The following is a 21,651-nucleotide window of genomic DNA, read 5'->3' as shown; positions in this document are numbered from 1 at the left end:
AACCATTGAATATGGTTTCTGAAATGCTTGGTAGGATGGATATGACCCAGATTTAGGCTAAGATAAAATAATTTTAACATGTTAGGTTTTTTTTAAACTGAAAAACTCAAGGTTTGGGTATATAGTCTCTGGACCGGATGTCAGGAGAAACCCAACAAAACAAAACAACCAAAGATCTTTGTCTTGCGGTGACAGGCTTTCTGAGCAATTCTAAGCTGACACATCTGAGCTTGAGGTATAACATGTTGGAGGGGCTTAAGAAGAAGCAAACAAAACCCAGATTCCTCTTAGACAACACCTCTGCAGTTCTGGGTGCCCTCCACCTTTTTACAAGGAGGGATGTGGGCATGCTCAATTAGTGCCATAGTTTTATATGACACTGGAAAACAGTAATGAACCAGTTATGGACAGGCTGACTTAAAATGCCATTTTAGCACCAGCTGTGTCTGTAAAGTGAGAAGAATCCTTTAAATTTGGCAAGCCTTAAATGGTGAAAGCCTACAGCATTTATGTGCATGGGGGAAGGCTGGGGTTTCATAAAACTGAAATGCATTTATTTTACGGTGCCAGAACCGAGTTGGTTCAGATTAATTTTGAGACAGCTATGTGTATATCCTCATGCTCCTGGAACAAGTTACCTCTTTCCAGACTTGCATGCGTAGTGGCCTTTTGTCCCAGGGTCGGTTGGTGTCCCCCATTGGTTTCTCATTCAAGACAAGAAGATATCAGAACTTTGAAAAAGAAAACAGTGCTAAGGAGGGTTTTCAGTGGACTCGCAGAAAGCAAGACAAACTGTTTCTGAATCATGGCACTTTAAGAGAAAGACTTGGACCAAAGTTTGTTTCTTAGGGGAAGTAGGATTTGTTTTATTTGCTTTCAGGTCTCTGAACAGAAAAACCAAAACCAAACTTAGTATATGTACACGTGGTGGTAATTCAGGGGCAGAGAAGAACTGAGAAACCAAAACATTTCTATTGTAAAATTGTTGTCTCTTCCTACACTGGAATCCAGATTTCTGAGGGTGCTTCAGGATACCAGGCCAGCTCTGAGATGATGTCCTGTAGCTAGAAGGGATACGGGGCACGTTCTTTGCTGCTTTTCTTGCTCTGAGTGACAGTGACTTGTTGGCACTGATTCCAGTGGAACATCTGTCCCCAGCAGTGCAGCTGTTTGGATCAGGAGAAGGAACCATTGCAGGACAGAGGGACAGATGGGAAAGTGGGTTTGTTGTGGGGATTGAGTTTGAACAGATTGTGCTGGTAAACGGTACTGCTTCTTGAAAGAGGTTGCTTCTCTTAGGGTAAGGTGAAGATGGAAGTCAAGGGTATTGGTTACCAAGTGGCAGCCAGTGAAAACCGCAGCCAGAACATTCTGGTTCCCCAATTTTTGCAGTAACTAATACAGATTATTCTGTTCTTCATTCTCTGCTTTCCACATCGCTTTCCTCATCCTAAAGAGCTTTAAGCCCTTAACATTCAGGATACTAAGTCTGTCTGCAAAACAGCTGAAATGGTGCACATGTAAACTTGGATTGTTTTAAAAGCTACTTCTATGCTACAGTGCTGTCTCATGGAAAGCCTTTGCATTATCTTCTCCAGACCCACTAAGGTCTGTTTGGTGGCATCTTGATACAGTACCTGAATCTTGTGGGTCCTAAGAAAACGCTTCTTGGGAAGCAGAGCTACACTTGATCTGAACACTTGAAGTGGTGCACAAGATGCTAATGTAGCATGTCCCTGTGCTGTAAGACTTTCTGATTAAATTACCCTTTGCTCAGACTTCTTGGACTACAGCTTTTTCTCCAAATCATCAAGGCCTGCCTTGTAGAAAGCGCCATTATTTAAATTGAAGCAGCTGCATTGTAGTTGTTTGAGTTTGTGTGGGTGTTACCTTGGTTCCTCAAATCTAGGTCCATTACACACATATAAATATGAACATGTCTTAAGTTGTTAAGACTGAAAGCCATAAAACTATAGGTGGCATTACCCTAAAAATACTAGCTGGAATCTTCAGGCAGTGTTTGGTGCAGTGGGAAAGTATGTAGTTGCAAAAAGGTTCAGTTACTAACCTTCTTCTAGTTAATACAGCCAAACTCATTCTTTAAGCTAGTAAAGACAATGCTAATGTCACTTAGCTAAGGGCAGTTGGCACAAATTAATAATATGTGAAGAGGGCAGTAAATTTAAGAGGCTAAAAATGACTTTATCTTAGAAGACCACTCTTTCTGCAATGAATGTTGGCTGGCAGGATTAAAAAAAAATGAAAATAATAATTTTCCCATATTTGACAGCCCTGTCCTGCCTCGTTAGAAACCAGACCATGACACGTTTGAATCTCAACCCTCCTGTTTGGGGCATTTTTTTACAGTACTAGTGTCACTGCTGATATCCTAGAGCTGTTGAAGGTGGTCTCGCCCAGCTTCCCCAAGCTGTACACCAAGAAGTAGATAACGTTTCAACCTTCCATCAATCCCATGGTCTTTAATTCTGTGTTGTTCTGTAGGCGTCACTCCAGCAGTACCGCAGTAATGCTGGATCCCCAGCCAACCAGTCTCCCACCTCTCCTGTCTCCAATCAAGGCTTCTCTCCTGGCAGCTCCCCTCAAGTAAGGGACTCTGCGCTTCCACAGGCCTTGCTTCTTGTGTGTGTTTTTAGTTGAGTCTCTCCATTACTGACCCATGGTTGTCTCACTTGTAACTGTATGTGCCTCATGTATCACTGATGTCTCATCCTGTTCACAGTTTCATTCAGATACAGAGTTTTTCAATAGCTGGTGAATTAAGACTTTTTTTTATTTATTTGATGCTACCGCTAAACTTTTTTAAAGTTCAGATTTCTTCTCTGTGGGGAGCTCAACAAAACCAAGCATCCAGAAAGGCCCCTTACAGCAAAGGGAATATTAGCCCTTGGGATGCTTATGCCTCCACTGGTTGACCAGGTGGCAGGAGTAGGAAGGTGGGGTCTGAGTGAATGTCTAAGGCTGGAGAGAGAAAGGAGCAGGCTGGTTTTGCATGTCTGCTGCCCCTCAACACCACTCGCGTCACCCAGTGCAGGCACCCCAGGAGCTGCTTGATGAGAGAAACGCATCCTTCGAAAGAGACCCCTGTAGGAAATCACTCAGAGAAGGCAGTCACCAGATCTCACAGCTGGGAAGTGCCAGAGTAGATTGTCAACATTAGTCTTGCGGGGTGGCTGTTTTCCCATCGGTGTAAAGATGAATACGTGCATAAGTCACACATGCAAAATCATTGTGCATCTCTTTAAACAGTTCAGCGGGAATTTTAATGCACCCACAGTGGGGCACTTCAGATATAATGAATTGCTGTTTTTTGTAGTGTTGCCGATCAGCTGGAATGAGCTAGTACGGCCCACTTTCAGTGGCAAAAGAGTTTAGGACTAAAATAAGTGGAAGTTGCTGCCTTTCCTGGATCCCAGCTGCGGCAACAGGCTGTATGAGGCTCTCACGGGGCGGCACTGCAGGATCTGACCTTCCATTTCCTGTTTTGGTTTTTACTTGGAAAAGGGGATATTTCATAGGTTTTTTTCATCTTTTTTTAGGGGCCGGAAGGGATCTTACAGATCATCAGGTCCAGCCCCCAGACGTCTGAAGATAATTAAGATAAATGTTTTACCCGTTTTGATTTCAAAGTCAGTGTCAGTTCTTGCTGCCAGGAGCTCATTTTGGAGCTGAGTGATATAGCTGAGGGTCAGGGCTGTCAGTGTGGATTGTCTTAACCCTCATATGACTCCCACTAAAACTCCTGTTTCTTCTACCTGCTTCTGCTAACTCTGCCTTGTCTGTCTGGCTCAGTGTAGACAGCAAAGGAAGGCTTGTTTTTCGAGGCTGCCATTGGGTCAACGCTGCAACCAGTCTGTTGGCAATTTGTGGTGTGAGAACTTATGTTTGGGTGAGTTTGGGGCTGAATTTTGGCCCCAGTGGAGAATGGATCCATTATTGAATAGTCGCTCAGTATTTTCTTTCCTGTGTTCGCAGGCATGTTACCTCCAAACAGCCAAAACCTTTTGAATGTGGCAGCCTCTTGCCAGGGGGTATCCCCTGCCCAGCCACACTAGTCGCACTCCCTCTGGCATGCACTGGCTTCACTGTGTTTGAGAAAGGGCTGTGTGGTTGCTGCGCAGTGCGGAAGGAGCTGGGGTTTAGTTGCATTATCCACTTGTCTTCGGTCTCTTAAATTGTTTTCATATTTAGATATTTGTGAGAGTCCAGCTTATAAAAAAATCATAATGCTGGGACTTAATTTGCTAAATCAGCAGAACTGAAGCTAAATTGGCTAAAACAGGCAAGATGTATTTTGGTATCTGGAACAGAACAAAAACCACTCCTCAGTGCTGCTGAATTAGGAGGCGCGCTTTCCCTGCTGTGTCAGGTAAGCAGCAGGTGGGCGTGGAAGATCAGTATAGCTACGGTTGGAAGATTGTGAACACCAAGGAGTGTTCTGAGAGGGAGGAAGATGCAGGGTGAATATTTGGCTTGTGGGGAAGGGGAGAACGTCAGATCCTGAGACTGGGGTAGTTCAACAGGAGAAGAGGACAGAGCATCCTCAGGAGAGACACTGGAAGATGCTGATGATGTAGTAGAGGCTGGAAAAGGGAGGGTGATCTAGGGGTGACTTTCTAGACCTCCTGTTGCCTTTTATCCAACTAGTTTTAGGGAGACTGTCCCACACAGCCCCAGCAATGTAGAATATGCCTTTTGATTGCCACACCTTGTGCATGCAACAAAAAACATTCCTTGCCTTCTCCCAGCCTGAGGTCTGGTATCTCTTTGGTTCCAAATGCTCATTTTTGATTTCTAAGGAACTTTCCATTGAGACATGAATTGAAAAGCTCTGCGTGTGGTCCGTAGCTCTGTGTTTGCATGGCTCTTCATTAACACTGGCTTGTTTATTGCTCCTTGTTTTTCCTAGCACCTGACACAGTCTCATTAGATTATGAAGTTGCTTTTTTTTAGTAGAACAGCTGAATACGGGGAAAAATGGTATGTATTTTTAGCCTATTTACGCTAGGGTTTTCTTGCAGTCACCACATCATTAACCCAAGAAGATACACTGTTGACAAAACAGACCTCATGTACCGTTTTCATAAGAGATGCGGCTGGCAAGATATTTTTCAAAGACTAGCTAATAATTTATTCTGAGAGCCCTGAAGTGTTGAAGTAATGACATTTGTAGTTGAGAGTGGGGGTATTTTATGAATTAGCGCATCTAAGAGAAATGAACATGGGTTGCTACAATGGAAGAGCTATTCAGATAGACTTGCACAATGGAATTACTTGTCACGTTATTTCAGGCCTGTTTTAGGAAAGGAACATCGCTAATTGGAACAAGAGGTTTTTTTTATGTTTGAAAAGTTTCTATAAAATGGTGGTGAAAGTGAGAGAGAGAACCGGTGCAGTGTTCTGTTGGAGCTGGCATTTCTATTGATAATTCCAGATTGGTGCAAGTTGTTCGTATTGAGAACGCAACTTCCCAAGTTTAAAATTCATTGCTAGCAATGAATGTGCTGAGAAATGTCAGCAACCAGCGATACAGGGAGGTGTGAATTTTACACTGGAAATTCCAAGTTTCATGTATTCAGACAAAAAAAAAATCCCCTCTTCTGCAATTATGGCAGCTATTGGAAACCACGAGAATTATCCCTCAGTAGTTAAATTGTGCTGGTCCTAACTCGCCTCCTCATGTAGCAATCTAATTAATTCAGGGAGGTTGTATTTTGGTGAGTAGCTGTTAGAGAGATTGCAGATCAAAGGGTGTCATAGTACAAGTGAAACGTTGCTAGTTAAGCACAATTACTTTGATTTTTTAAGTGCAATTTACAGCTAAGCAAAGAACCAGCGTTTTCCTGAGCTCCTTGCAATTGCTCTGGCCTCCACGTGGTGATTATCTTGTAGCCCGTGCTCACTCTGGTGAGTGAGCCACTGCAGTCTTGAGCCCGGGACTAGCAACTCTAATGTGAAGATTTTTTCCCTTTTTCCAACTCTCCGGGAAGGTTCAGAGATGGGTCTTTGCTCCCACAGACTATTTATTGTACTATGGCCTGGGCTGTGGTATCTGATGAACAAACAGTGAGGGGCAGCGAAGCCCCATGTCTAACATGCTGAGTACAGTCTACCAGAGAAGTATTTAAAGAGAAAAGGTATTTTATTTTTAGCTTGACTTGAATATAATTTTGCTTAAGAAAGCACGAAAGAAGAATTTTGAGACATCCCGTTCAAGTATAAATCAATAGGTGGAGTAGGATTATTCCATGAGGGAAGCCGTAAGATGCAGTTATAAAGAAGATGGAAATAGTCTTGTGCCCCATGGCCTTAAGATGATACTGCCTTAAGATGTGGGCTGGACTAGCTGGTCTTTTCCAGCCCAAATTTCTAGTGGTTTGGTAATATTTCTCTGTTACTCCTGTTCTTGGCTGAGGGGTCCTGAATCTGATTTAAGGAAGAGCTAGCTTCATTTAACAGGAGGCCAGTTCCTTAGTTGACCAGAACCAATGTGATCAGAGCATCCTTTCGTTTCCCTGCTTTTGGCCAGCGCAGCAGCCAGGTGCACAGCGTGCTGGAGGGTGCGGAGCCGTGCACCGTCTCCCCGGATTGCGGCGGACTTGTGTAGCCTGCCTGCTGTCTGGGATGTGAGTAGTGATTTCTGCTCTCTTGGGGCACTCAAGCTATGCTCCCCACATGCAGTGGCACGGCATTCGAGGTACTTAGAGCAGCTGGGAGTCCAGTCGGAGCTGTTAAGCAAGACCTTTTGACTATATGTTAGGTGGCACACTGAATTTTCAGTGTGCTTTCCTTTTAAAACATGGGCTCTCGACTTCTCCATGGATGCCACAGTAACTCAAGATTAATGCAGCCTAATATCAGAAGATCTTCCCAGAAAGTCCCCATCTCTTCCTCTGAGAAAGAAGTGTTAGCGTGTTTGCTTCATGAGTGTCCTCTTCCAAACACAGCTGGATGGCTGGTTTTAAAAAACAACCCAACTAATCCCATTAATGCTCTCGGACAATAGAGTCTGTCACACATACTTGTTGTGCCGTAAGGAACTGTGTTTCATGTGAGATGTACTCCGACTTCTTTTAACTGTTTGCTGTTTTGGACTTCATCCTGTGCTTTAAGTACTTTGCGACGTTGTCGTGTTAGTCTGTTAGTTGGTGTAAGTATATATTCACTAACTAGGTATTTGCTTAACTTCTTGCCATTCAGCTTTCCAGGGGAAATGACCTGTTTTAGCTTTGTGTTGAACTTCATCTGTGTAAAGCTCTGGAAAGTACAGTCAAACGCGGGCATCTCCAGAGCAGAGACAAACTTCCTATGCGAGCTGTCTATAGAGACTCCATTTTTGTGGAGGATTTTGAGGGAATTTCTCCTGCAACCCCTGTCTCTCTCTGTTGTATCCACCAACCCTTTTGAAGTAAATAGAAGAGGAGTTGCAAGGTGTTGGGGGGGGGGAAATCCCATTTTGTAATCTGTTGGTCAGCCTCAGAATGACAGATTGATAACTGGGCATTGTAGCATCCGCGAAAAAGCCAACCCTGCCATAGTTAGAGCTTGTCCTGGGAATCTCGTCCCTCTTGTACTGCTGAAAGCACCCGTCTCATGCAGACACTTAGCTGCTCTTGGAATGACATGAATCCTGTAAGCTCAGGTTTACTTTAGCACGCTCTTGTCTTCCTTAAACTGTCGAGTCTAGAAATATCAGGCGAGGCGGGTAGCCAACAAGCCGTGCCTGTGCACTGCTGACAAGCTATTACATGGGCTGTTACCGTGTGCACTCAGCCATCTGGGCTGTATCTGGGGCATTTATCCTTTTATTTAAGAGGCAAACACCAACCAAAAAAAAAGCTTGTTTTATTTTTGTGCAGAAATTGAAGGGTGACTCATTACTGGGGATATTTACCCCAATTCCGTTAGAAACGGATGTTTTTCCGTGTCCTCCCTGTCTAGGAGTTCATGATTTCCAGACTCTCTCTTTGCGCTGGAGGAAAGGAGATGCATTCAGACATCTGATGGGCGAGCACAGCATTTTCTTAATGTGCTCGTTGTTAGATTTCTTTATTAAAGAAGGGCGGTTTGTGACCAAATTTGAAGCCAATGAGTTGACAGAGTTCACTCCCTCGCCATGGGTCTGCCTGCCTGTTTGTGAGACTCTCACGCCATAAAGACTCTGTTTTGTTTTCAGCACTCTTCCATTCTGGGCAGTGTATTTGGTGACTCCTATTATGATCAGCAGATGACAGCTAGGCAGGCTAATGCCCTATCCCATCAGGTGAGCAAATTCATCTCAGATTTTGAACTGTTTTGGCCACCCTGACAGTAAAGGATGCATATAATTCAATTTGCAGCTAGTCTAATGTAACATTACTGTCCGTGTCGTTTTATTCCCGTTGTTTTAGTCTGCAGCTACACAGGTATTTCATTTTTTCTCTTCCCCCTAGGCATTATAGCAGCTGATTTTTAAAGGTACTCTGCCAAGACGGCTAGATTAGAAAGAAGCCCCACCTTCCTTGACGGTAGTCCCCTGTGGGAAGGCTTCACTTGGTGGGTGGCAGCAAAACACAGCTCTGTAATTTGCAGCCAATCTGTGTCCAGCCTCTGAATCTTATCAAGCAAGTCCTGTGTCTGTCAGTGAAGTTACCAGCGCAGTTGCCCCTTCAGCTGCGACGTGTGTCATTGCAGCCAGAGGGTGAGGCAGCTTCTCAGTGGGACTGTGCTTGTGCCGGCCTCACTAGCATCCAGCAAGGGTCTTGTTTTTTACTTTATTTTAAAGGGAGTTTTTAGGGCCAAGGTTTAGCGCCCAGGTAAGACACTGTAGGCAACAAGCAGCTAAAATGGGCAGGTATCTGTTCAGTACTAAGTGGAAAGCAGCCCTCTTTGATCTGCAAAACCTAAAGATGAATTTGTTTGCCTGTCTTTTCTGAAAATGATCTTCCAAACGAGAGGCTTTAAACTGCTTCACTGTGTTTCCTGATGCTCAGAAGTAACAATTCCTTTGTGCCTTGGTCTTCAGCTTGAACAATTTAATATGATAGAAAACGCCATTAGTTCCAACAGCCTGTACAGCCCGTGCTCCACCCTTAACTACTCCCAGGCAGCTATGATGGGCCTTACTGGGAGTCACGGCAACTTGCAGGACTCGCAGCAGCTGAATTACTCCAGCCATGGAAACATCCCCAACATCATCCTTACAGGTAAGGCACTTACCAGCTCCGGGGAGAGGGGGTGAGTAAAGCTGTCCTCTAGTGCTGGGGATCCACTTGCGCTGCATGATGTGCCCAATCGGCAGGAGAAGGGAAGCATCTTGGTGCCTGTGGAGGTCACGTTTGCTGCGTACAAATAAGTGAGTTGTGTCAGCCGGACACCTTTTGGATGCTTATCTTGCTGGGATCCTATGACCCCAGCTGACTTCCTGCCCTTTGGGCAGGGGGCTGGACTCAGTGATCTCCCGAGGTCCCTTCCAGCCCTAATGTCTATGAAATCTATGCCTTGTGGCTTGACCTCCTGTGTGGCCGCGGGAGCAGACACCACACGCAGTGACAGTGCTCGTTGCCGCCCTCCTGTCCGTAGGTGCGTGAGGAGAGCCCGGCCTTTACGGCCCTCAGGTTCTGCGCTGAGGCTTGCCCCAAGAGGTTTGATATTTGTGCGGCTGCCATGGTGGCCATCTTTGCGGGTCAGCTCAAGCAGGACCTGGCTTGAGTTTCACTTTTAAGATGCTTGAATAATGTCAAGTCCTTTATAATGAGGCTTTTGAGCGTGCTTTGAACCTGCAGCTCATGCAGGTAGACTCTGCTTTCCTCCCTTCCTAAGCCAGAGTCAGTTGCTCTGCTCCGTTTGCCAGCTGTTGATTGCTTTACCTATAGCCGGAGGATTACACTAAGAATGGAGTGTTTTGGGACAGTAACGCAGACTTACTGAGGCTTCTCTCTCCTCTCTTGATTCCAGTGACAGGAGAATCGCCTCCCAGCTTATCAAAAGAACTGACCAGCTCTTTGGCAGGCGTCGGAGATGTCAGCTTTGATTCGGATTCTCAATTCCCTCTGGATGAACTCAAAATCGACCCTTTGACCCTAGATGGACTGCACATGCTTAATGACCCAGACATGGTCCTCACTGACCCTGCCACAGAGGACACTTTCAGGATGGACCGGCTGTAGGGTGTGGACAGTGAGCCTGGGAATGGGACGTGTTTCTGGAGCCCCGCTGAACTGAAGAAGTCCAATGGGTCAGTCGTGTCAGATTGAGTGAGTTGCTGAGACCAGTAGCTCCATCATGTACAACGTGTACAATGAGTAAAGCTTGTTGTTCTAAGCTTGCAGTGCTGCAGACCCCCACTTCCCTCCGCGCCATATTTTATCCCTGTTCCACTCATTGCCAATAAATGAGCAAGGAGTTTGCATCGGCCTCCTCCCCTCCGAGCCCACGGCACTGGAGTCCCAGCATACGGTTGTCAATTTATCCTTTGCACTAGAAATGAGGAGGGGCGGGGGTTCCAGGATGGGGAAGGTTCAGGGCCAAGGATAAAGAGATCTGTGTAAAATACCGAATGGCTGGCGGTCGACGTGTTGCCGAAACAGCGTCCCCTCACGAGGCCGAGGGAGAACCGACTGCCGGCTCCCCCATTCACTCGAAAGCCTATGTGTTGCCTCCCTCTGGAGCCGAGGGAGGGCATCTTTTGCAGTTTTGACTCTCAGACTGCTTTGTGACAGCTGCTTTGTCGAGTAAAATGCTTCTCCCTTGATTGATATGCCATGTTTGTTTTCAGGTTCGTTCCCCAGCTGTTGTCCAGCACCCACTGCCTGTTCTCACGCCTTGAGCAAACTCATGTACTCAGCAAAGCAGGAAGGCGGCCTGGCAGCCCCATGGGCTTTTGTAGCCGGTTATCCAAAAAGACTGTAAACACTATTTTCAGAGCTGTTTCTTTTTTAAAAAAATTAAAAAATAAAATAATAAAAAAGAGAATTTCTGAGCACACAAAAAAGTCCTATAATTCATTACCTGGTGAGCATGAAGGAATGACAGGAACTTTTTAAATCAGCTGCAGGTATCTTGGAAGCTGAGTTGCAGACGATTTTTTAATTCTCCTCTTTTGTGTGAAAGTCTTGGGCAGAGGGAAGGGTGTGTGTTTGGCACTGCCAAGTCCCAGTCCCAACAGCTATTTTTATGGTTTTTTTTTTTTTTTTTTTATTATTATTATTATTATTATTCTTGTTCCTCACCCATTAAATATTCTGTTGCCGTTATTTATGGATTTTTTTTTTTAATTTAAGTGTTTGGGTATTAGAGAAGTAGCTAAACTACATAAGGACAATCGAAACATTCTGCATAATGTTTGTACAGTACATCCTGTTGTGTTCTTAATCCGGAAATATTATATCTATCTATATATATGTGTGTGTGTGTGTGTGTGTGTGTGTGTATTTTTAACTAACTGGAATTTTAAACAGATGCCGCCCAGACATAAGCCCAGGGGAAGTTTTATCAAGCATTTACCTTTATATATGCTCAAATTAGGGTGACAGGAAAATACGTATTCCTTCTGTTGCCCTGGAAAAAATCACTTCTATATACCAAAGCAGTACTGTATTCTTGCGCACGCTGAGACTCTGTTAAATCCATAATAGACTACTTCTGTTAGTCATTGTTAATATTCTGCAGTGCAGTGTAACAGAATGATGAATGATACTTTATCAATGACAGATTGAAAAAACAAACCACCCATTGATTCGGAATTGGTGGTTTCACTTAAATGTAATAGATGAGAATGACATTCAGTAATGAGTCCCAGATCCCTGACACGGGGATCTCTCGCAAATCTGAAAAACGTGTCTTGCTGTTTACCCAGAGCTCGATGCACTTAGAGTAATTGCCTAAGAAGCACAGCTGTTAAAATGCGGTGGGCATTACACCAGAGTCTGCACAGGAGCAGGACTTCTAAATACGCTGACTTCTGTTAATCAACTGCGCTTGAATTGTACTGACAAAAACTCAACATATGATAGTGCATTGAATGATGTCAATTAAGGAATCACTGCTGAAGGGGCACATTTCCATTCTGGAGAGGGTGAACATCCAAACAGATTTGTTTGATATAATCTCAAATAAAGAAGCCTTTTTAACTATACTTAAAACTGGGTTGGTTTTGTTTTCCCCCTCTCTGGGATGACATTTATTTCAGCCTCTCTAAATCCTATTCTCCCTATTGACTGAAGCTGCATGGCATTGATTTGCACTGGTCTAAAAATTCGCCACTGCCTTTTGAGTTGTAAAGCTGGTATTTTTGGAAAAGATTCTCCTCTTACCCCTGCCCTGCAGCCCAACTCGCTTCTTCCTGCCCCCTTGCAGCTCCCCTGGCAAAAACAACCAACCAAAAAAAAACCCCCTTGCTGTTTTGAGCAGAAAATGTAAAAGTCCGCAGAGAGTGGACAACTCCTAATGAGTTATAGCTCCGTTTCTGTGTGCTTCCAGAAATCTGTGGGGTGCTGCCCTGAGATTCGCAGATGCTGCTAAGCAGAGTTGCTGTCAGGATCGTGTATAATCTGGGTGCGTGTTTGCTCACGTTTGTGCCATTAGTCGACCATTTGCACTAACAACATTTTCTTTTTCCAAGCTTTCATCGCCATGCAAGCTTTCTCTAAGAGGTGCTTTTCTTTGGTTCCTCCCCATAAAGCTTTGAGGTTTTCCTGCATCTCCGTTTACAACATTTGTTAACATTTACGCCTGAGACGACATGTTGCTCCCCAATGTCTGCTTATTTCAGATTGCTAATGCTTTCCCGATTTTTAAAAAGTAGCTTCAGAGAGGAGGATGCCCTAACAGAACACAAGTCATTTGAGAGCAGATTATTTGGAGTCCTTTGCTTCAAAGCAGCCAAAGGTACAGTGCAAACTGAATATGCTTCTCACAGTTTAGTCTCTTCGACAGCACTGTTGGTCCACTGGTGGGATCTCTGTCTACATTGCCCTCTTGTTCAGACGGCTCTTATGCATGTAACTCTTGTCTGTGATCTGTTTGTTTTAAAACCAGAGTCACTGCAGACCGAAGCGTCCAGTTAGGAATTCCAGCCCCTACTGGAGAGTGTTGCGGGCAGATCTCGCTAGAGGCTACCTTCTGACGTGTTTTTGGTTTTTTTTTGTTTTTGTTTTTTTTACATGTGTATATAGGAGAGCGTGTTTATTAGACTTGTAAGTAGACGTTTAAAATGGCCTTAATTTAAAAATATATTTTGGGTGGGGAAAACATCTGGATGCAATTGTCCAAAAAAAGTAGGGACCATCTAAGTAGAAGTGTTTTCACTCTGTTCCTTTTTGGGGGTAGGGTAGGGGCGAGGGCATTGTGGGGAGGGGGTGGTTGGTGGGGAGTATTGTCTCCTGCCCCAAGATGGGGCAGGCTAGCTGCTTTATTTTTAACCCTTTGAGAGTCCACGCGATGAGTTCAGTCCAGCGCCAGCCCATTTCAGCCCTTTCTGCACTTCACTTCCTAGCAGACTGGCCTCTTAGCAGCACGTGTGCACCCTTCACCAGCAGAAGAATTATTCCCTTTCCCTTTTGTTAAACACTCTGTATTTAAAGTTTAAAACGTAGAGCCAGTGTGTTCACAACAAGTAGAGCTCTTTTTGTTTTAGTTAGCTAATATCACTTTCCATTTAAATTCACCTCACAGGGGCAGTATGTGTGGGAAATGATGAGCCATTAGAATAAAGGGATGATACATGCGGACATCAAGGCAAAGTAGTGCCGGATGAGAAAATTGGAGGTATTGGTTCATATTATTTCAGTGGTAAATCATTTTTGAGCGTCTCGTGTCTCAAAGGGTTAATGTCCAAACATGCCTGCTGATTCGTTTCCGTATAACTGATGTTTTTATAAGAATTTCCCAAAACAGACTGTTGCATTTGCCAATATTTTGGGGAAATAATAGGAATAAACTTTCAATGTATAGAATACTGTGATTTCAAAAAGCAGGTTTCTGCTATTTATTGCAGCTTAAGGGGGGGAAAGGGGAGCTGTTTTCCATTGTATATAGTGTTGACATCTGCATTCTCTTTACAAACGGATCCGCGCAGGCCGAGTCGAGGTAGCTCTGTGTGCTGCATGCATGGCTGACCACAGGCAGCATCGAACGCGTCTGTCTCACTGCTGCTCGTGCATGAGAGTGACCACTTTGCCAGCATCCTTTAACTGCGCACATTCTTCCTGGCCAGAGAACCCCGGCCTAAAGTAAGGAAACAAATAGGGGGGGCAGAGTTTGCAGATTCGTTCGGCAAGAAACGCTGGGTCGTTTGCGTGCTGTTTTGTTTGGGTTTTTTGTTTCTTGCTGTGCGCTGAGAGTCCTGGTGCACCCCACTGAACCAAGATGCTTGCTTCCGACTTCCTGCTGGGTGACTGAGTGCCACGCTAAGCTGGCATGAAAGCAGTAGCTGGCAAAGAGGTGTCTTTTTTAATTTTTCTTTAAACTAACTCCCACCGGTGTCGGCCCCTGCCTGTGTTGTTTTTGACACGTGCTTTTCCTGTAGAAACAGTGTTTCCAAGCCGCCCTCCCCGTGCACATGGTACTCGCTCGGAGCCCCCCTCGCTGCACAACCTGGGAACGGAAAGCCCCTCCACAGGCAGTGGTTGATGTGTCTGCTGTGCTTACAGGAGATGAGCATTGTGACCCACGTGTGGAGCCCCTGTCACTGTGATGGCAATGTGAACGAGCACTTAGCATTTATTCTATGTATGTCCTTTTCCAACGAGCAAGAAATGTGTAGTGGTCCTGTCCTTTGTACTTTCTGTTGCGTATTATTTACCCTGCGCAGTGTAGGCATGGATTGCATGTCGGTTTTCTACGCGGGCACCATGACGACATGATGAGAACTGTGTATTATAAATCATTTTTACCTTTTTAAACAGAATCATTGTGTGGAGTTTCTATACTGCAAAACTGAACACTACATTAAGCTCTCTTCATGCGTGTTATTTATTTTTTGGTGGGTGGGAGGGGGTGGTTCTCCCTGCAGTGTGTATTCCCTTATGTGGGCTTGACTGACTGTATCACAATAAAGGCCTGAAGGGGTAAAGCGTTTACTGTTTTATTCAGTAATGTGACCTGGGGCTGCAGAGGCAGCTGGGGAAGAGCGTGTTGTAGGAAGCGTAGGATGGGAAGCAAATAGGTAGTGGGCAGCACTGGAAATCCAGCCGTGTAATAGGACAGACCAAGTCCTTGAAGCAAATAGAATGTTATATGGCGATTTGATGCCATTCATGCGATGAATACGATGACAGCCTTGTCCAGCACGCCTACGACAGACTGCGCTGCTTGTGGGAAGATGGATCCAGTAACGGTTTTGCTTTGGACTTGCCCTCAAAACTTCTCTCGCATGTCCCGGCTGGTCATAGGAAGTCCGTGGTGCGGCTCCTTGCCTTTCCCAAGAGGCTCTTGCTCTTTGGCTGTGGCATTCGCTGCTCTGGCGGTCCCAAGGCTGTATCAGAGCAGTGTGTCGGGTTGTTGTCGGGTGGTGGTATCACTGGATATCAAAAAGGAAGGAGAGAAGAGGAGGACATTGCACCTGGGCAACAGTTCCATATGCACATGCTCTGAATTCAGATTTGGTTACAGCCCATGTTAGGGTCTTGCATTAGACTCCACTGGAAAATTGTCCCCAGGACAAGAGTCCCAGTTAGTGTCTCTCTACAGGGCAGTCTGACCTCTCCCCATGTGTCTCCCAGACCTTCCCTTCCACATTTCCTACAGCTAAGGATGAAAGCGGCAGGTTTGCAAAGCTTCTGTTTCTGACTCATCTGGCCCCAGGTTTCAAATCTGTTTGCTTCAGTGTTGCTCAGTTTCCCCCTTGCAGTAGCAGTGGAGGGGGACACACAACCCCGGAGCCACACTCATCAGCAAATGGTGTTGGGGGAGCCCATGCTGTCCTGGCAAGCTCTGCAGTAGCCATCACGTTTTTGGATCTTTTTGTACTGGAGTAATGGATCCTTTCTAACCTGTGTTCCTCCAGGTGTCAGGACCCAAAAGGCACAGGTGCATTGCTTAGTGCTTTCTTGATGCAAGGGGAATGAAGAGCCTGCCTGTGCAGCCCAACGGACTGCCAGGCCAAAGGTGCTTCTCTTCAGTCTCAGCCTTATGCATTCAGTCCCTTGAAACCTGGTGAAATGGTTTGTCTGTTTACTGTGTGAGGCTCAGTAAGTTTGCGTCCCATGTAGCCTGTAAGAAGACTGTAGAGCTGGACTAGACCAGTGGTCTCCAAACTTATTTATAAGTTATATACACATACTACTCGTGTACCATAAGTGACACGTGACCGTCTGACATACGGACCGAGTGAGGGTGCCAGTGTCAATCCATATATTAAATATTAGTAAAGCTTAATTTCTTTCTTATTTTTTTAGATAAAAAATAAATATAAATAGAAGCTTTAATATTTTCTTCCTGCACCCCAGTGGATCGTCTTGCGCACCCCACTTTGGAGACCACTGGACTATATGGCTGTGCTGCCCTGATGGATCATTTTTTGGCTGTGCTGCTCTGGCCATGGTCAAGATTTACTAATACACCTGCATGCCACAGATGCTTTTAGGGCAGTGAAGTGGGGTACTTAGTTTTGCTGGACTCTGGAAAGGACTGGGCACCATGAGCCACCGCCTTGTTTGCAGAAATGTTGTTTGCCTTCGCTGTGTGAGGTGTGTAGTCAGCACAACAGGATAACTTCCCAGATACTGGTACAACTGGGAGGGATTGCAAGAACTGAGACCAGAGTCCCTCGTGGGGGCATGGGGACACCAGCGGGAGCATATTAGCTCCTTTAGCAAAAGTTCAGCTGCGTGAGCTGTTTACTCCCTGGGGACTTGTGCGGAAGGAAGGACCGGCTGTTTAATTGGAGCTTGCTAAATAAACTGTTGCTGCTTTCAGGTCATATGTAGTTTTATGAGTCCATAGTAGGAAAAGCAACACAGATGTTCATTTTAGCCTCGCTCTTTCTTACTGAGCCCCTAGCCTTTATATTAAATAGCTACAAGAGAATGGGGCAGAACGTCCAAACTGGACGGCCAGCTTTTGCCGGCTACATCAGCCAGATCTGAAATGCTTCCTGGGGCACGGTGCGGTCTCCTTGTCTGTTCGCAATGTGCGGCTCTCAGAAAAAGCACGCATGAATGCGGTACATCATGATACAGGGGAGGGAGGTTTGTTTTGTAAATCTAGAATACCTTAAACAGCCGGCTTGCCAGCCTGTGCTTCAGGCTAGCAGGGGTAGGTCAGCTGAGGTGGCAGGAACTGCCTTATTTTGCATCTGTTCTCAGTCGCTGCACGCTCCCCAGTTACCGTCCAGTAAGACCTTGGGGTGCTCAACAGATGGCTGTGCTTGTCAGTGCTGTGTTGTCCATGCTGCACTTGTGTAAAGGCAATGCAATGCAAGCTCTTGACAGGCAGAAGAACCATATCCTATTTCTGAAAGGAAAGGTGATTTCTGGAGAACATGGCTAAGCCCTGATGCTGTTTCACTGTCCATGTATCTGGCTGTGCCTCGATTAGGAAAATTCACAGTAGCTAATGTGGCAAAACTACTGTTTAGAACAAGTAAGTGCCTCGTTAAACAGTATTTTTTGTCTCAAGTGAGCAGCGGGTGCCAAGAGACTGTGACCCTAAAGAAAGGACTTGCTGTAGACAGTTCTTTCTTGGCAGTCGTGAGCCATCAGCAGCACCTGCAGGCTCCAGATAGCCCTGGCACAGTCTGATGGAGCGTGTCGGTATCAGACTATTTCACTATTTGAATGTTTCCCGACAGTCGGGATGAACCTCCCAGAGTTTCCTCCCCTCTTCTCAGCTTGCTGTGGGTGCTGACTGTTCCCTGCCTTAGTTAAGTTGTGCACTGAGACGTGCTTCTGCATGTAGCGCCAACGGAAAACATAGCAGTAAATTGGATTAAATGGTCAGAATGCGATGCCTGAGGAAGCAGCACGGGGGACGAGCTGTGTGCAGGCAGAGGGCAGAGCTTTCCCTACCACTCCAGACAGTGGGAAGATCCAGCCTGGGAATCCCGAGTGGCCACACACTGAGCCGGCAGCCAGAGCAGGAGTGAGCGAGCTGGGGTTTTTTGTTTTTCTGAAGTTTGCACAGGACTCGGAGACGGAAGCTGATTGGGGCTGGCTGTTAAAGCTGCTTGTCCCTGTCCAACAGTGTTGCTCACAGCCAGCAGTTTTGGATGTTTGTGGAGTTTCCAAGCTGGCATGGGGAGCCCCCTTCTTCGAATCACTTCTCTTGTGCGGCCTGACTGCATGTTGGGAGTGGGCTGCAGACCCAGGCACATGAGCATAAAGCCCCTGGAAGAGCTGGGCGTGCTCAGTGCTGAGCTGAAGGCAGTGGCCTCCTTGCACCCGTACCCCGCTGGTTGGGAAACTGCCTCCTCCCTGTGCAAGTGTAGGCAGCGGGTATGAGAGCCTTGCAGCTCCTGGTGCGCTGGTTCCTGTCAGGCAGGCTGCTAGTGTGGGGAGGGCAGGAAATCCTTTTCTCTGGTGCCTGTTTAGAAGGAAGGGCTTGGTACCGTGCCTTTGTGGCCTCATGCAGTAGGGAAGGGGCCTGGCAGGATGGTTGGGCACAGAGCTGGCGTGTTTGCAGGCTGGGTGCCTGGCTCTTGGTGCAGAGTTTTAGTTTGGGCTGCCTCAATGCTGTTTGCTTGGAAGACACTTCCATGCAGCCACGTGCGTGTGCATTTCTAACTGCTGTGAAGCCACAAGTTAGCGTCCTTACGTGTTCATGTTGCTCTCCCCAGCGCCTCCCTACACTCGGGGCTTTCCCACGGTGCTGGATGGAGCTGAGCCAGAGATGTGCCTGCAGCAGCACGACCACCATGCCGGCAGGAAGCCTTTCCAAACTAGCTTTAACCCTGCCAGCTTGGGCACCAGCTGCAGCCCAGTTGTGGCCACCCAGAGCTCAGCATGGACTGTATTGGTGTCTGCTGTATTGCAGACCTGCCCCCACTGAACTAGGTGCTTGCTTCTGTGCCTGCAGGTTGTGCAGCTCCTTGTTAGTGTGGGGGTTTGGTGTCGGCCCACGCTGCGCTCCTGTGCAGTGCTCTCCTCAGGTTCGTGTTGCAGATGAGTCACTGTGAGGTGCCTCTCGGTGTTGGGAACCGTGGGTGCAAGCTGGCTGCACCGCGTGCTGGAGCTGGGGGAGGAGGCGCCTCGTGGTGCTCCTCCATCCTGCTGCTGTCTGTCCTCCAAACTCCAATGTCCACGTCTACAGCCCCAAGTGACTTGTGTCTTGTGAGCTCTTCTTCCCTTCCCCCAGTCTCCCTCAGGCATTAGGAATTCCTCTGTTGAATAGTTTTAAGAGTGGCAAAAGTTTGAAAGTGGGGGAGGCTAGAAGGGGAGAAATTCTCAGCGTCTGAGATTGTGCCGTAAAGTCCTGCTGATGCTAACCCGGCCTCTCTCCTCTGCTCCTGCCCTTTCCAAAGCATCTCTTCTTTCAGTAGAAAGATGACCCACAAGCATTTTAAGGTGCTTCGTGCCCTAGAAGTGAGCGTGTGTTGCTTGGGGCTTCCAAAAACATCCAGCAGCAGCCGGTGACTGTGGAGGCCAACACCAGTCTGCAGTTTACAGGCAGGAACTTTGTCCTGGGCTCCTGGGCAGCTGCCCCCTCACTTCATATCCTGTATGGCACCAAGCAGGCTATCGGTGCTTGATCAGAAAGCCCTCTTCCTTACGGGTTTCCTTGTCGCAGCCTCCTGTTGCGTGTTAAATGCCTGGAGGCTCTGGGCTCTTATTTCACTTGAACAATTTTTGTACTCGCAAGGAAAGGACTGATCTGCATCATGATGACTAGAGACCAGAAACCATTCCAGTGTAACAGCCGTGCCCACATCTGAATGAACTGTAAATTGCTTGAGCCTAAGCCTTTTAAAACTGGTTTTGAATGGAGTTTCAGTATTACAAAGCACTCCCCACCTTTTGTAGGTATGAAAGGATACTGTCCAGAAGAGCTCCCCTCTGCAAACCCTAATGGTGCCTCTCTCTGTCCTGTGCAAGTTTTGCAAATAGACCTTTGAAAAAAGAACATCCCATGACCTGCGCAGGGTCCTGGGACCTTCGTTTCTCTTTCCCGAAAGGCTGGATGCAAATCCTTCCCTGAGAGGTTTAAATGGTTGTGCTTTGAGAGTGACTGAGAGGCATCTCTGAAGGTTTCGGCAGATGGCAGGAGGCTTACATCTGTAACAAATCTCAGCTGAATCTGGGGACGTGGGGTGGGGCGTGGCACATTTGGCTGGTCTGAAGGCAGTCAGATCTAGCCTGTCATTTTGGAGAGCAAATTCAAAGTGCTTTACTGAGAGACTGGTGCAGATCCTGCTGGTTCTCATTAGAAACGTGTCTGCTGTCAGCATGTCGTGGCTGACTCTGCCTTCTGCACAGTTGGACATACCATGGAAACGATGTGCTGAGTTGGTCAGTGCGCCCTCTGGGTTATTCAGTCCGGTTCTTTTATCCCCTGGTTTAGAAAGAAACATCGCCAAAGGTCTCGGTCTCTGAATCTAGCAAAGGGACTAATGCCTGTCACTAAGGGCGGCGTGTCATTATTCCCATTGGGAGTCTTGGGGGCAGATAACGGTGGGTTGGAATTTACCATGTAAGGGGCGATTTTAATTCCAGTCTGCCCTGATTTAATTGTTGGTGGAAGAAAACACATTAGCTAGTAGGTGTCTTTGTGCTTTGTATAATGCCACGAGTTTCGGTCCAAGAGGAGGAGGTTGGAAATTTTACTAAATATAGGAAAGATAAGTAGGTGAAAAACTTATGTACTTTCAGAGTAGAAGATTAATATTATACCTTATATTTATGGGACAAAGTATTGAGGGGACATAGGACTCATTTAAACAAAGCTTTGTCTTTACTTACTGGTTCTTAAATATATATGGCATGAGCATCTACACACTTAGGTGATAAATACTACATATGTGTATAAACATATACTATACACATCCAGACGCTGTTTGGTCAGCTTTATAAAGCTTATCAATTACAAATCCTGTCTTTCAGTCAGTTCTAGCTAGTAAGACTGTAGGCGTTTTAATTAAGGTTTTGTTCCATTTTTTTTTGAGGGAGTCGGAATCACCGCTTTTATTTTTACCCTAGCTGGGCCCCGTCTTTGGAAGGATCCCTTTTAAACAAGATGTGCAAATAGACTGCAGTAGCAGAGTACTTATGAAGGGAAGGTTTGATTTCAATAAAGTTAAATACAGCTGCTTCTGGCAGCTTCTCTCACAGACTGGCAGCTAAATACAACTTCATGTAGTTCAGAGTTTAGGGGAAAAGTGTCAGATTTATGCATTTTCAGCAACAGTATAATATACTGTTCTTTACAAGCTAAACTTTTCTATTAAAGTAAAGTGTGGATTATTTCACTGAGATATGCAAATCCTCTGTTCAGCTACCGCTTCGACACAGGAACTCTGGAGAAATTGTCCCTGCGACATAAGTTTTATTTATTGTGCTTTTCTATAGGTAAAGTGGAAAACTGAAGTTGGCTTCAAGTGTTTGCAATCTGAGACATGATGTGAAAAAAAAAAAAAAAAGCAGCTCAACTAAATGTACATTCTTTTCAATCTTTCTTTTTGTGTGAAGGCTTTTGTCTTTGTATCTTTGCATTATTTGTAAA

The 21,651-nt window shown here is 45.9% G+C and overlaps 1 protein-coding gene across 4 annotated transcripts in view; it reads left to right on the top strand.

Annotated features, from left to right (window-relative positions):
- CRTC1 (CREB regulated transcription coactivator 1) overlaps positions 1 to 15,066 on the top strand; it is a 59,477-nt gene extending 44,411 nt beyond the window's left edge. For 2 of the 4 annotated variants that reach the window (XM_019538352.1, XM_019538351.1), the window contains exons 11-13: positions 8,195 to 8,281; positions 9,023 to 9,203; positions 9,955 to 15,066. In XM_019538352.1, the coding sequence (XP_019393897.1) occupies positions 8,195 to 8,281; positions 9,023 to 9,203; positions 9,955 to 10,166 (480 nt within the window). In that variant the 3' untranslated portion in view covers positions 10,167 to 15,066. Of the gene's footprint in view, positions 1 to 2,502; positions 2,605 to 8,194; positions 8,282 to 9,022; positions 9,204 to 9,954 lie in introns of all 4 variants that reach the window. The other 2 variants (XR_002101793.1, XM_019538350.1) reach the window with 2 other exon arrangements.
- Positions 15,067 to 21,651: the final 6,585 nt, after the last annotated feature.

Source organism: Crocodylus porosus, unplaced genomic scaffold (assembly GCF_001723895.1).
Source record: "Crocodylus porosus isolate Cpor-Errol unplaced genomic scaffold, CroPor_comp1, whole genome shotgun sequence".
NCBI lineage: Eukaryota > Metazoa > Chordata > Crocodylia > Crocodylidae > Crocodylus > Crocodylus porosus.
Note: the sequence above shows the minus strand (reverse complement) of the source record. Positions and strands in the feature narration are given on the sequence as shown.